The sequence below is a fragment of the Vidua chalybeata genome, chromosome 22 (assembly GCF_026979565.1).
Source record: "Vidua chalybeata isolate OUT-0048 chromosome 22, bVidCha1 merged haplotype, whole genome shotgun sequence".
NCBI classification, from domain to species: domain Eukaryota; kingdom Metazoa; phylum Chordata; class Aves; order Passeriformes; family Viduidae; genus Vidua; species Vidua chalybeata.
Window position 1 is genome coordinate 5,284,169 of NC_071551.1, and position 14,496 is coordinate 5,298,664.

The 14,496-nt window shown below is 48.0% G+C and overlaps 1 protein-coding gene and 1 long non-coding RNA gene across 2 annotated transcripts in view; one reads left to right on the plus strand and one right to left on the minus strand.

The window, feature by feature from the left end:
- TTC34 (tetratricopeptide repeat domain 34) lies at positions 1-13,082 on the plus strand. The gene is made up of 7 exons (XM_053962900.1): positions 1-1,703; positions 1,805-2,030; positions 3,653-3,845; positions 5,249-5,415; positions 5,867-6,134; positions 7,311-7,525; positions 12,564-13,082. The coding sequence occupies exons 1-7, from the start codon at positions 175-177 to the stop codon at positions 13,080-13,082; spliced, it is 3,117 nt and encodes a 1,038-aa protein (XP_053818875.1). The 5' UTR covers positions 1-174.
- The window catches only part of LOC128798933 (uncharacterized), a 20,635-nt gene continuing 11,905 nt past the window's right edge, over positions 5,767-14,496 (minus strand). Inside the window, exons 2-3 of the long non-coding RNA XR_008434597.1 lie at positions 8,689-8,780; positions 5,767-6,168 (exon numbers count right to left, since the gene is read on the minus strand). This is a non-coding gene — a long non-coding RNA (uncharacterized LOC128798933). The remainder of the gene's footprint in view (positions 6,169-8,688; positions 8,781-14,496) is intronic.

Sequence of the window (14,496 nt, forward strand, 5' to 3'; positions counted from 1 at the left end):
CTCAAACCCTGCTCCACAGCCCCACATTTCTGATTTTCTGCTCAAACCCTGCTCCACAGCCCCACATTTCTGATTTTCTGCTCAAACCCTGCTCCAGAGCCCCTCGTTCCTGTTTTACAGGCCCGGGCCATGTCCCACCCGTGATGGCGCTCGGTGAAGGCCCAAGCGCAGGAAATGTCACCCGAGGACCTCGCCGCCCTGCTCTGTGGGGAAGGGGACGAGCGCCTCTCCCAGCAGGAATTTCCAGCAGCCACCGCTTTTTACCTGGCTGCCTTCAGCTGCTGTGCCCCCACAGCAGTGCAGAGAGTGAACTCCATGGGCCACGGGCCCCGCGGGCGAGTGGTGGCCACCTTGGAGGCCTGGTGCAAAGGCAAGGCTCAGATCCCCAAGCTCCAGAGCAGGAACCTGGCCGTGGTGTCCCTCAGCGTGGGAATAGCTGCGATTTTCCTCTCCACCCTGATCCCAAACAACGCGGCGGCCTCTGTGTACGAGCTGGAGGCCCTGCTCCGGCGAGGGTGCTCGGAGGAGGTGGTGAGCAAATGCAATCTCCTGCTGGAGGCTAACCCCGGGGCTTCCATGGAGCTGCTGCTGCTGAGGGCGCTGGCACGGGTGCTCTCAGGGACACAGGCTGGGCAGGGAATCGTGGATTATGTCCAAGCCTTTGCGCTGCATGGAACCGAGGCAGCGGCCTACGTGTGCAGCAGGCAAAGGGAGCACCTGCCCCAGGTGCTCCAGGCTTTCTCCGATCAGCTCTGCACGTGCCGGGAGGGAAGCCCAGGCTGCAGGACCTCGGAGCAGTGGCTGGGTGACTGCTACAGCTTCCTGGCTGCGGTGGCACCAGGGCACACCTGGGTGTGCAGGGCACGGGCAGCCCACCTCCGAAAAACGGGGCAATTTCAGGAGTGTGTGGCTGTTTGCACCAAGGCCCTTGAGGGCTTCTCAGCTGAGAATCTCAGAGGTGAGGACGTTCTGGCTCTGCTCCTGGAACGAGCTGCTGGGTATTTCTTCCTGGGAGGATGCGCGCAGGAAATGATGCAGGATTTAGCAGCAGCCTTTGCAGCAGACTCTGCCTGGGCAATGAAACGCTTTGAAGAGCTTTTCTCACCCTGTGATGCTGAGAAGATCGAGGAGCAGGCCAGAGCTGCCCTGGAGGGGAGGTTTGCAGCCTACAGGGAGGCTGTGCGTGCTCGGGCTGAGCTCAGGGGCACTTGTGGCACTGAGCTGCTCCCTCCCGTCATCCAGACAATCCAGCTGCTCCTGCACATCTGCCCAGGGTCCAGCCGGGAGCTCAGTGTCCGGCTGGCAGACTGTCACCTCCTGCAGGGACACCCCGGGGCCGCCCTGGACGTGTGTGAGCAGCTGCTGGCAGCAGAGCAGAACACTTACCACAACACCCTGCTGGCACTGCGAGGCTTCTGCTCCCTCCACGCCCAGGACCACCACAGAGCCCTGCAGGACTTCCAGAGGGTCATCGAGCACCATTCCCCACATCCCAACAGCTGCATCAAAGCCCTGTGTGGGCGTGGGCTGATCCGCATTTCTGGTGGCAGCAATTATTTGACAGCCCTGGATTATATCACAGCTTGCCAGTTAAAGCTGGACGAAACCGTCTTCACCATCAAGTCCTACGTGCCATGGAACCAGAGGGGATTGCTGCTGAAGGTCCTCCAGGAGGAAGGACAGATGATGCTCCAGAAGAAGAGGTACCCAGCTCAGTTTCCTTTCAGAAAAAGCAAACAGGGCTCTGCACGTTCCTAACCTTGAAGGTGTTTTGTTTTGTTGGCTTTTTTTTTCCCCCCTCCAGAGATGCCCCTGGGGTTTTCCAGCTGGCTTCTCTCTTGGTGGAGCTGGACAGCTCTGACGAGGCATCCCAGATCCTGTGTGCTGATGCCCTGTACCAGATGGGCCGTGGGGAAGAAGCCCACAAGATGCTGTCCCTGGCCCTCTCCAGAAACCCCCAGAGGGCTCCTGTGCTGGCCAGGCTGGCCCTGCTGCAGCTCAGGAGAGGCTTTGTGTATGATGGCAACCAGGTAAGGAGCACCTGGAAAGCCTCATCCTCGGGGTCATTCCCTCCTCAACAGCTTATTTGGCAAATTTTCCCCAGACCACAGTGAAATTACAGATTAATCCCTGTGTTCAGTGGTTTGGGTGCATTTCCCCTTTATAACTAAACTTTGCTGTTAGGAACTCCCTGAATAGCACCAGGGAGAGCTGTGACACAGTGAAACTTGGAGCCCACGTGCAGAACCTCTAGCAGGTTTGAAGGTGTAAATACAGGGCTGATGTTGCCATAAAATCATAGAATCACATGGATTTGTGTCCAAAAAGGCCACACAAGGACTCCCAGTCAAATCCAGCTCATTCCTCAAGTGGTTTTTAATGGCATTTCTCAACCAGGCAGAGCATCCTGTCCCTGGGGACAACATTATGGGATGGGGAATGTTCCCTTAGAGAAAAGAAGGCACAAGTGCCACCTCCCCAGTTATCCTAACGAAGCATTGGAAAAGAAAGACACAAATGCAGAAACTCCAGTATCAGTCTGCAGTTTTCTTTCTCCAATGCTGATAAATTGTGCTGGAAACCCTGAAAGCCATTCCAGAAAGTTGGTTCTCCTACCCAGGATTACAAAGCTGAATTCCCAGACTCTGCCATCAGAGGGAACTATTGTATTCTTTTTTAAATGCCATATAAATTCTGCTAACCGATAAGGAGAAAGGTTTTATTGTCAGCACTTCACTACTGCCTATGAAAAATAAAAGTTTGCTATAATTTGCTGCTTTGGGGAAGGCTGTTAATGAAGGGTGTGGCTTTATTAGAGTGCTCCTCTTGGAAGCTGGATTTCCATCTGCAGCTTGTGCTGCAAGTTCTACATGGAACATGTGAAAATTTCTCTTCAAAATATTTTTAGCCCACTTGCCTGTCAGATGCCAATCACTTTTATCTATCAATAAAATGGAGAAAGTTATGAGTTCAAGGGATGTGTCTGGTACATCGGGATAACTTTGTTCTTGTCCAGGCTTCTCTGGCTCAGATTTGAATAGTCAGTCCCTGCTGAGCACTGTAAAAACCATCTTTTGATTCATTTTCATTGGAAATAAAGTAAAAAAAAGTGCTTGTTGAGGCAAAGATAGCAAAGGTCAGACAGGATTCTTTTTTAGGAGGACAGTAGTTTGTGGGTTTGAATCCATACTTTTCCCAGATTACCAATAACAAGGCTGAAAATAACTAACAGCACTTCCCTAATTTTCCATTAATTCACTGGTTTTGATTTTGTAATCAAAAGGGTCACTGGAATCCTTGTGTTCCTCAGGAACCTTCTTTTTTTTTGGGCAATCATGCTCTATTTATAAAAACACTCCACTATAATTTGGAGGAGATGCTGCCCAAAACAAAGCAGGCAGCACCAGATATTTGCCCAGAATTTATTTCCCCAGCTGCAGTGGTGGTGAGGAAAGATAAGAATTCCTGTTTTCTCCAACCTGCATTCACACCAGGGCCAGCTGAGGAGATAAATCAGGGAGATTTGTGGTCCTGGGCTGGCTGAAGCCCCAGGGAGAGGTGGGAAAGCTGGAGAAGGACACAAAGGTCTCGCACACAACCTCACACCTCATTCAGCTCTTTCTCTGCTGCCTTTTCCTCTGCCATCCTTAAGCTGCTGAGGAGACTGATCAGAATTGGAGACTCCTCCTGCCTCCTGCCAGTCCTGGACATTTTCCAGGACGAGGACCGAAAGCTGCTGCAGAGCCACTGCCGCTGGCGGGCCCTGGCCATCCTGAAGGGCAAACAGGAGGGTGCTGCCATCAAAGAGGCCATTGCCCACCTGTCCTTTGCCATCCTTGCTGCAGGTAGGAGGACACCAGGTTGCCCGTGGGGGTTTGCTCCTAAAGGAGAGCACGTGGGTGGGACAGGATGTCCAGATCTCCTCTGTCACCTCCCCGGTGAGGGCTGACACAGCACGTTCACCTGGGCCATGAAGGGGTGGAGTTAAGCAATTAAGGAATTTTAAATTCCTTGAAGTGGGTTCAGCTCAGTTCTACAGGGACATCAACCCCTTTTCTTCACCCAGTGCAAAGAAGTGAATGCAGCCCCTCACACATTTCACTCTCCCAGCTTTCCCTCAGGAGAGAGACCAGGCTGACATGGAAATTCTTCTGGCATGCTCCAAGGAAAACCATGTTTGTATGGAAATCTGCCTCTCACTCTGAGCAAATGTTATGACAGCAGCACTGAGAAGAAGAGAGACTGGCTCGTGGAAATGGAATAAAAACCCTGTTAATTGCTTGGAGATGGTTCCATTTCACAGCCCATGCATTCCAGCTTATCAGCTCCCCACCTGCTAGAACAGATGCTTGTTAAGAAATAGATATTGTCTTTAGAGGAGCCAACTGGTAGAGCTCCAGAGTGATAATAACCTTTGGTACAGAAGTTTTGGAGCAAATCAGGAGGGAGAAAAAGCCTCATTACTGAAGAGGAATTGCTTGGAGCCTTTCTGCTGGCTGATCCCTGCAGGCAGCTGCATTTGCTGACCTCCCTATGAAAACATATTTCCAGTGGCACTGCTGATTTATCATCCAATATTGGATGCCACAGTTATTGATTGCAACCCTGGCATGTTAAGATCCTTATCAAAATTGCCTTGGAAGGAAGGGATATGTGGGTAGCAGGCAGAGAAATGCTCTGCAGGCAGGGAATGGAGGGACCAGGATTTTCACTGACAACTCTATGTGTTTATTTGGGCAGCACTTGTGTGAAAGCAGAGGGAAAAAAAGAATGCAGCTCACTATCACAAATCCCAGTGCATATTAATTCTGGCAGGGAATTAGTCAGTCCCATCTGGATAACTCATTTATCCAAAACAATGTGTACCTTCCCTGCCCTTGGGAGGGGGTTGGGGACTCTTTAAGGTCCCTTCCAACCCAAACTGTTCTGTGATTCTGACCTCACTTTACTAAAAGAGCCAAATGGCTTTGTGCCTCCACTCTCACATAGTCACAGATCTCCCTCTGAGGGTTTTCCCCTCTCATTCGTGCTGCTCCCACTCCAACCTGACACAGATTCTTCTTTCCTTTCAACTCATGGATGATAACACCTGGCAGGAATTCCACTAGCAGCAAAAATAAAGGAAACTTCCACTTAAGCAAACTCTCATTGTACTTCATCCTGAGGTATCCTCAGGCCAAGTGGAGCTTTTTTGTAGCTTCCTTGTGGGTATCCTTGCAGTAACCATGGCTGCATCCCTGTCCTCCAGGTGGTTATGCTGAGGATTGCCTCCTCACCAGGGCCCGATGCTATGGGCGCCTTGGGCAGATGAAAACTGCAATTTTTGATTTTAATGCTGTCCTGAAGGAGGATCCCAGGAATGTGCAAGCTCTGAGCGGCCGAGGGTTGGTTCACCTCTCTCTGAGGCAGCAGAAGGTACTGTCCATGTGGGGCTTTGCTGGTTTTTCTGAGGGTATTGAACAATATGAGTGTAAAGTATCACAGTACTTGCTGTGGAATCACTGGAAACAGGAGTTTCTCACAGAATTTGGGCAGTGAAAGGCTCTGGGTTTGGCTGGGTGCATGAACAGCCCATCTGACTTTACTGATTTTCTTTCCCAAGCCTAGGGAAAGGAGGACTAAACCTTGGTCATGATTTTCTGTGATAACCCAAGGAGTTTAAAGCACTTTGCACTCATTCAAACCTGCCTTTATGACCTCCTAGCAGCTTTGCAAATGGAAAAATTGCAGCACAAGGACAGGGAAGAGCAAAGTTTTTCCATGTTTTTTTCCATAGTTCAGCAGAGAACAGAAAGCAGCTGAAAGAACAAATGATCAATACTTAATTATTGCTTCCATTTCTTTCCTTGGTGTTGTTTTTCCACAGGAGGCAGTGCAAGATCTGATCTCAGCACTGAAGGTGGAGGCAGGAGCAGTGATCCCAGCAATCCTGTCCTTGAAGCCTGAAGCCCAAGGGTTGGTCACTGGGTGGCTCCTCCAGCACGGCAGGGCCACTCTCAGCGAGCTCGTGGCCACCAAAGACCTCCCAGGAGAAGAAACCCTTGGGGACCTTCTCACCATGGCAAAAGCACTGACCAAAATCTGCAGGGCTGCTCAACATCACATCTTCTACACTGATGTTCTGATGGCCAATGGTGAGTTCCAGTCCTTCAGCACAGCTGGTCAGGCCTGGTGAAGGAGCAGAAAATGGACAGAAGTGAATGTTAAATGTCAAGAGTGTTGCTGGATGGTGCTGGATAATGCTGGATGGTGCTGGACAATGCTGGATGATGCTGGATGGTGCTGGATGATGCTGGACAATGCTGGATGATGCTGGATGGTGCTGGATGATGCTGGATGGTGCTGGATGATGCTGGATAATGCTGGATGGTGCTGGATGGTGCTGGATAATGCTGGATGGTGCTGGATGGTGCTGGATGATGCTGGATGATGCTGGATAATGCTGGATGGTGCTGGATGGTGCTGGATGGTGCTGGATGATGCTGGATGATGCTGGATGATGCTGGATGGTGCTGGATGATGCTGGATGATGCTGGATGGTGCTGGATGGTGCTGGATGATGCTGGACAATGCTGGACAATGCTGGATGGTGCTGGATAATGCTGGATAATGCTGGATGATGCTGGATGGTGCTGGATGATGCTGGATGATGCTGGATGGTGCTGGATAATGCTGGATGGTGCTGGATGGTGCTGGATGGTGCTGGATGATGCTGGATGATGCTGGATGGTGCTGGATGGTGCTGGATGATGCTGGATGGTGCTGGACAATGCTGGACAATGCTGGATGGTGCTGGATGATGCTGGATGATGCTGGATGGTGCTGGATAATGCTGGATGGTGCTGGATGGTGCTGGATGGTGCTGGATGATGCTGGATGATGCTGGATGGTGCTGGATGGTGCTGGATGGTGCTGGATGATGCTGGATGGTGCTGGACAATGCTGGACAATGCTGGACAATGCTGGATGGTGCTGGATAATGCTGGATGATGCTGGATGGTGCTGGATGATGCTGGATAATGCTGGATAATGCTGGATGATGCTGGATGGTGCTGGATGATGCTGGATGGTGCTGGATGATGCTGGATGATGCTGGATGGTGCTGGATGGTGCTGGATGGTGCTGGATGGTGCTGGATGATGCTGGATGGTGCTTCTCAAGAGAAGTTTGAAAACATTTTGGGACAGGGTATGATGTAGTTAACACCTTTAGACGTGGACTGGCTGCCTGACCCCTGCCTTGCTGTGGTTTCTCGGTACCTTTCTCTCCACGGGATGGGTTATGGAGTTTGTGCTGGTGTTCCCCAACAGGAAAGCACCAAGAGGCCCTCAAGCACCTGCAGGAAGCCTTTGGCCACTGTCCTGCTGAGGACTTTGCCAGGGCTCGCTTGGCTGTGCTGCAGCTGCAGAGCAGGAACGTGGCAGGGGCAGCTGCCCCGCTCAGTGTCCTGGCCAGGAGAGATGAGAAGGACTTGGCCTTTCTCCTGAACTTTGTAGACACCAAGCAACAGCAGCATCTCGCTCAGGTACAGCCCTTTTTTTTTTTTTTTTTTTTTGATCCCACATCTGTGGACTCAGTGGGGAAAGAATTGGGAAGTAAAACTGGGATTGCAGGGATTTCTCCCTGCCTTGAGAAGTGTGTGGGAAGAGTTTTAGCAGATAGACAGGGCACAAATTGGCTTTTCCTCCAGCCAGGTCAGGGAGTTGGAGCCAAACTTCTTCCACTGCAGTGACCTTGATCAATCTCTAATGATCCATCCTTGCCTCATCTGAGCACTTGGGATTCCTTTTTGGTCTCCCTGGCACAAGAGCTGGTGATGGCCACACTGCAATTCAGGGGCTGTGAGGGGCAGCAGGTAGGGAGGGATTTAACAGATCATTGCTAATTGTACTCTGGGGGATACATGGGGCTCGGGGATGGCTCCTGGTGAAAGGGTATTCATGTTTTGTTCATTCTCTTGGTGAAAAGAAGCCAAATATTTCAATTCAGTGACATTAAATGCTTCTGTCCTTCTTCTGCGCAACATTTAGGATTTCTAATATGTTTGCATTTTTACAAAATTAAAGGTTTTGAGGTTGGTTTTCTTAGCTAAAACTGACACAACAATGTCACAAAGCCCTGGTCCCCCCCAGCTATTTATTATTCAGCATTTTTTCATGTTTCTCCCCCAAAGTACACCCAGAAAGTATCTCCAATAATAAGACAAGAGAAGGTCAGATTGATGGTGGAGAGTTTTAACACTCAGCCAAGCATCTGCAATTCTGATTACCCAGAAGCTCTGAGTTCTGAGAATCAGTTTGCTTTCTTTTATTCAATTTGTTGCTGGTGTGCACCCTGGTGAGAAGCTATATTGTTATGCTCTCTCCCAGGTTATAAAACAAACAACATGCTGATATCCTTAATGCAGCAAGAGGAGCCCTTGGAATGTATTTGAACAGAACAGCAGGAGGATATAAGTAAACAAGTATTAATTTACCACTCCCCAGACATGACCCATTACAGAGAAAAGAGCCCCTCTCTTCTAAATAATGCAAAAAGTTCAGTCTTAGGGGGAAGAGTTGGAAGATTTCAGAGGCAATTTGCAATCTTCCACTTTAGAAAGTTGATAAAGGAACAATTGAGACTGTGACCAGGGAGGCCCTAAGGAGGTGTCTGTAAATGAAGACACATTTTACAGCTGAATTTCACCTGCTGCCACATCATTCCTTCTGTGGGGGTCTCACAGCCCAGTCCATCCATGCTGCTTCCCTCCTGAGGCAACACAGGAGGGATGTTCTTTGCTGTCAATAAGAAAAGAAAAATGAGAAGAAAAAAAACAAATTAACATTTGTGTCTCTTATACTGCACTGACATGTGAGAAGCCACTGGTGCCACAGGTGTGTGAAGCCTTAAAAATGGGAGAGAAACTTATTTCTGTCTCTTTTTGGCAGCTGTGTCTGAAAGGAAACCCCTCACTGTGGCTTATTTATCATGAGGGATTCCTCTGCTTGAGACAAGAGGTGTGAGCAGGCTGGTTTCAAAACTGGAGCCCAATACCAGGGTTGGAAGTTTAAAAAGAAAACATTGCTCCCTTTCATCTCTTGCTTTTGTTCAGCTAGTAAATGTTTGAACTCAAGCACCTGGGGGTTTTTAGATGTATTTTGTGACCAGGGGAAGACTGTGTGCTCGCTGAGGTGAGGAAGGAATTGTTTAAACCACCTGCCCAGTGTCTCAAAGGATTCCCCAGCAGCACTTCCTTTTGCCTGCAAGGTTATTCTGGTTTCTGAAAGGAAGATCTCAGTAAAAACAAAGTTTTAAAAGCTTACAGACAGAATTAATGCTAAAATTCCCAATGATGGCCTGACTTTGCCAGGGTGCCTACCCTGGGAGAGGGAGTTTGCTCTGTTCCTGAGTTTCCCAGGTAGGAAAAGGAGGGTTCAGAGTTCACAGCCAGTCTCAGCACTCCAGCACAAAAGCATTTCTGCCACATTGTTTTTTGAGTATTTGGAATTACAGGCATTTTAAAAACGTGTCATCATTATCCTGTAGCCAGGTCTGAAGAGCTAAAAATAGTTCTCCATAAGCTGAATAGGAAAGGGTGGAGGAAGGAGAGAGCTCCTTGATGTACTCTTTTTTTTTTCATGGAAAACAAAGCCATAAAATTCTCCCATTATTTATAGTGAAAGGGGTCCCATGCTGAGAAATTTGTAAACAACTGGGAGAGCCCCATGGGAATAGGAATCTGAAAGATTTATTAAGCTGCAAAAGGTCAGAGGAAGGGAGTTTGCTTGCTGCTCGTGCAGCTTCAACCCTTGGCTTTCCTAAGTCAGGGGTAAAAGCACGACTGATTCCCAGCCCCTCACACAGATCCTCAGGGCTGCAGCATCTGTGGAGATCCAGATTCCTACAAAAAGGGTCTCCAAAACTAAATGGTCTGTGCCAGAATTAGGTGAAGTTGCCATTCCACATGTCCTTCATGGCACGTGCAGGTGGAGAAGGAAAGACTTGCTCCAAACTCTTCTGGAAACACCCAACCCTCTCCCAAAGCTCAGAGTTTATCATTCCAGCTGCTGGGATTTACTGCTCAGGGACTAACCCTTGGCCATCATTCCATGCCCAATAAACTCCTCACTCTTTTTCTTTCTAAGGAATTAAGCCTTGGTCATGGCTTAAGATTGGTTCCTAGGGACTGGAACCAAAAATGTCACAAAATTATGTGTATGTTCAGTCCTTTACACCCAGTGAGGTGAATAGATGGAAAAAAGGAACACAGAGACTTAATCCAGGAATCCAGGGATCCACTCATGGCCCTTTCCAGGTGGCACCTGAATTATTTCAGTCTGGAAGCCAAAGTCAAACTTTTAGTGACAAGCTGGACTCGAGTTCCCCTGGAATGCACTCCACAGATTTTCCTGCCCTTCCAGGTGCCCTGCAATGAGGCTGATGACAAAAAATGCTTCTCCAAGGCCACATGCAGGGAGCAGCTGAACTCAGCTGTGTCACGTCCTCTGGCTTCCCTTGCCTTCTCTCCCTGAGCCTGGTTTTCATCTTTATCTCTGTTAGGAGATAATGTGCAAGCTGCTGATAAATCCTTCCCTGTTACACCCCAAAAACGTCCCAGCTCATGTCCCTTAAGTCAGGCAGAGCCAAAAGAGAATCCAGAATCCAGCTGCCCAACCTTGCTCCATCAGCAAGGGTGAAAAGGAATCCTTTCTTTTCAGATGGGATTTTTCCTCCAAGAGTGGCAGGAAAGGCAGAATCTCATGGCTTGATTTGGGGATTCTCAGGGAAATGTGAAGGAGTCAAAGCAGTGAATAAATGCAATATTGCAATATTGCTCAGTGAATAAATGCAGTATTATGGTGCAATAACCCCAAATGCCCCAGGTTAGAGCACTGAAACCTCCAGCATCAGATTCACCATTCAGCACAACAACAACAATTGTGTTTTCTTCTGCCTCTGAGACAACAAATGCACCTTAGAGGCTGAAAATGACAATTTAACTACACAAACACAAGCTATCTTGAGGAACTGCACTGTGTTCCTTGGAACAATGTGATCCAGAACTCTGGAATTTCTAGGGGAAAAAAAAAAACACCTTCTCTTGCCAGGATGCTCCTCAGGCAGCTGCAATTCCACCTTGATCTCTTGTTAAATTTCTGCCACTGAGGGAACACTTGCATTGAGGAGTTGTCTTAAAAACATTTCAAAGGACAAAGCAAATGTGCTGCTCTTTAAATGTACACAAAGACATCTGAGATGGGTTTGGACAGGCTGCCTGAAAATTCACGGCCAGAATTGTTAAAGCCATGAGTTGACACAGTTTGGGGAGAAGTCCTATTGCTATTTCTCTGTGTGGAAGCTGAGAGACTCCTTAATAAATATGATTATGTCAAGAAAAATAGCTATATCTATATCTATATATATATATATCTCAATATATATAGAGATATATAGAGAGATATATAATATTTATATAGCAATATATATTATATAGAGAGATATATAAATATTTCTATATCAATATAATTTTATCTATAATATATATAAAAATAGCAATATATATATCTATATTATGTGCATTATAATGAAATAACTGGGGCAGAATTCCTCAAAAACCATGAGGAGAGGCTAAATTATTTCATGCCACTGCTCTCAGATGAGGTGCTGGGACTTGCCCTTCAGTATTGGTCCCTTCCCTGCAGAACCTGTTCTCCTCAGTCCTGGCAGTCACCAATCAATCCTAACCTCAGTCAGCCAAAATAAAAGAGACTGGAGGACCTGACCTGGCTGTCAAGTGTGGCTACTGAAACAGTGGCTGGGCTAACTGGATTTCTGCATCCACAGGCAGGAGTTACCCCCTGAAATGAGGGTAACTCATTTTCTTGAAGCCTCAGCTTGTTTGGCCCAGCCTTTTGCAAGCCCTCAGCTGCTGATGGCAGCCTTGTTTATAACTTGAATATTCACTCTGCTGCAGCACGTTAAAAGCTTTATTTATTACCAATAAAGGGGAATAATGAGAAATCCATTTGAGGCAAATACTTCTAATGGAGTTTTCTTTATTGACCTCCATGAACCTAAAAATTATGTGGCTCTTTTGGCCTTCTCTATTTTCTTGTTGTTTTTCCCTTCAGATGAGGCCAGAGAGTTCAAATTGCACTCAAGATTAACAACTAGCAAAGCCACCAGTTGGCCTTTTTTTTTTTCCTACAGCTTAGGTAAGCCCCAGTAGACACAAAAAATTCATTTTTAGCACTTGCATTTGTGGTGCAGCACCTGGGGATGTTGGTCCAGGCAGCTTTTTATTCATCATTCCTAAGGAATTTAAACAAATTCAGAAGAAATTCTGTGCAGAAACAAAGGACTTCAGAAGCTCCTGAGATAACAGCAAGTGCCCAGCGAGCCAAGAGTTTTACATCTTACCTGTATGTAAAAATACACCAATTATTATTTCTCCAGCAATTCCAACATTTGACAAAATAACTAAGATTTCTTAGTGTCTGTGTGTACGACCAGTCCAGACTAGGTATTCCCCTATTTTTTTTTCCCTTTTTTAACTAACATGGATTACTCTGTCCCCACAGGCAGCAGCCCAGGAAGGGAAGGTGCTGATGAAAGGCCACGACCACCAGCAGGCTCTGGGCTATCACAGCCTGGCCGTGCTGGCCAGCAGGGACAGCCCCAGGTACCTGCGGCGCAGAGCTGCCTGCCTGATGCACCTGAAAAAATATGAAAAAGCTCTGAAAGACATGGAGAAAGTGATCCAGGGGCACGGCTGTAACAGCCCAAAAACACAGGCTGGGGATCACTGCTGCCAGGGCTTCCTGCTGCTGGCGCTGGCTCAGGAGGAGGCAGCAGTGCAGCACTACATGCAGGCCCTGCAGCTGGACGAGCCCCTGGCCCTGGGCACCATCACTGACTGCCCTGGCAGGGAATCTTTAACCAAAACATTCCACAAAATTGCGCAGTATAACTTTGAAAAGCAGCGTTATGAAGAGGCCTGGAAAATCACAGACTATGGGCTTAAAATTGATAAAAGTTCTGAGCTCCAGAAGCTGAAAGCAAGACTCAAAAGAGAGGCATCGAGCTGTAGCATACATTGATTTCTCTGTCTGGGGATTTTCCAGTCTGATTGCTTTCTGGGTGGCTGCAAGAATGAAGGAAAGATGAGAAAGATAAGAAAGATGAGAAGCTCATGATAAATATGCAACAGACGTGACTCTGAACATGGAGTAGAATGTTTAAGGCAGCAAAACAAAACTGACCAAGAGAGCAATAAGGAAAAAAAGCAAATTGCAGCATTCAGGATTCCTTAAAATTATTGTGGATTATGTAAACTCCCCATTGTGAAAAAAGCCTTTTTTCTGGCTAAACAACGAATTCTAACACAGGGGTTCCAGTCCTACTGAAGGAAAACATTCAAATCACTTGCAGCTCATGAATAATAATCATGTATTTCCTAGCTAGTATTTGATGAGCTTTAACACCTACTGTTCAATCAATTGGCCTTATTTTTATGGGCCAGTCAAAAAGATCAGTCAAAAGTAACTCCTGTAAGGTGTTTGTGAAGGCCCTGTCTGTTGGTTACTACTTGAAGGAAAACATGATCTTTTTTTTTTCAGTTTGCAAATGGAGCCAGCAGTTGTTTAAGGATATAATTTCATGCTTGGAAAGAAGTTCTCCCACAGCATCTTCATGCCCACTATGGGGAAAAAGCCTCATCAGTGTCACTAAGATTAAAATGGAATTTGGGTGTTACACCCCTCTCCTGCCCCACTCCTGGATGAAGGATCTGCCCTGGTGGGAATGCAGTGGATTTGCCAGGATCAGCACCAGTATCAGGGATGGGGCAGCACAAATCCCAAATAAACTGTTCTACTGCCCCAGGGGACAGTGAAATGACAGATAAGGTGAAAAGTGAGACTCAACAGAGATCAAACATCCACTCCAGGAACTCTGCCCTGATATCCACATGGGCAGCTCCACTCCAGGCTTCACCTTGGATTCCCAGATCCCGTGCCTCCCTTGGCCAGGGCAGATACCAGGGATCATCTCCCCACAGACAGATCGTGTCTGGTGTCTGCCAGAGCTGCTGAATCCCATCCCTCACACTCGTGGGTGTTCAAGCCCCAGAGCCAGCCCTGCAGCTCATCCAGAAATGGTGATGCACAAGCAGGAGGCAGCATCCAGGATGGGATTGCTCCCAGAGCTGCAGCATTCCTTCCTCCTCCTCCTCCTCCTCCCTGCTGGCCAGCACAGAATCAGCCCCTGGCAGGCCCAGGAGGGCTTGTCCTGCTGTCCTGTGCCCGTTTTCCAGCTTTCAGGTGGATTTGGGACACCCCAGAGGCAGTGCTGGGACATCCCTGGGCATTCCCCTGTGTGGTGGAGCCCTCAGCTCAGCCCAGAAGCAGAAAGGAGCCAAGGTGGGGCCCAGAGCAGCAGCTCCTTCCTTTGTTTTGGCTGCTCCAAAGGAGATGTCCCAATGTTTTTGGAGTGTGGTGATATAACCGTGGAGAA

What these genes read in the sequence shown, in the direction of transcription:
- TTC34 (XM_053962900.1), top strand. Translation starts at nt 175, where the DNA reads ATGTCACCCGAGGACCTCGCCGCCCTGCTCTGTGGGGAAGGGGACGAG. An exon ending in TTGTGTATGATGGCAACCAG is followed by an intron (nt 2,031 to 3,652) that starts GTAAGGAGCACC and finishes GCCATCCTTAAG; the next exon opens with CTGCTGAGGAGACTGATCAG. An exon ending in TGATGTTCTGATGGCCAATG is followed by an intron (nt 6,135 to 7,310) that starts GTGAGTTCCAGT and finishes GTTCCCCAACAG; the next exon opens with GAAAGCACCAAGAGGCCCTC.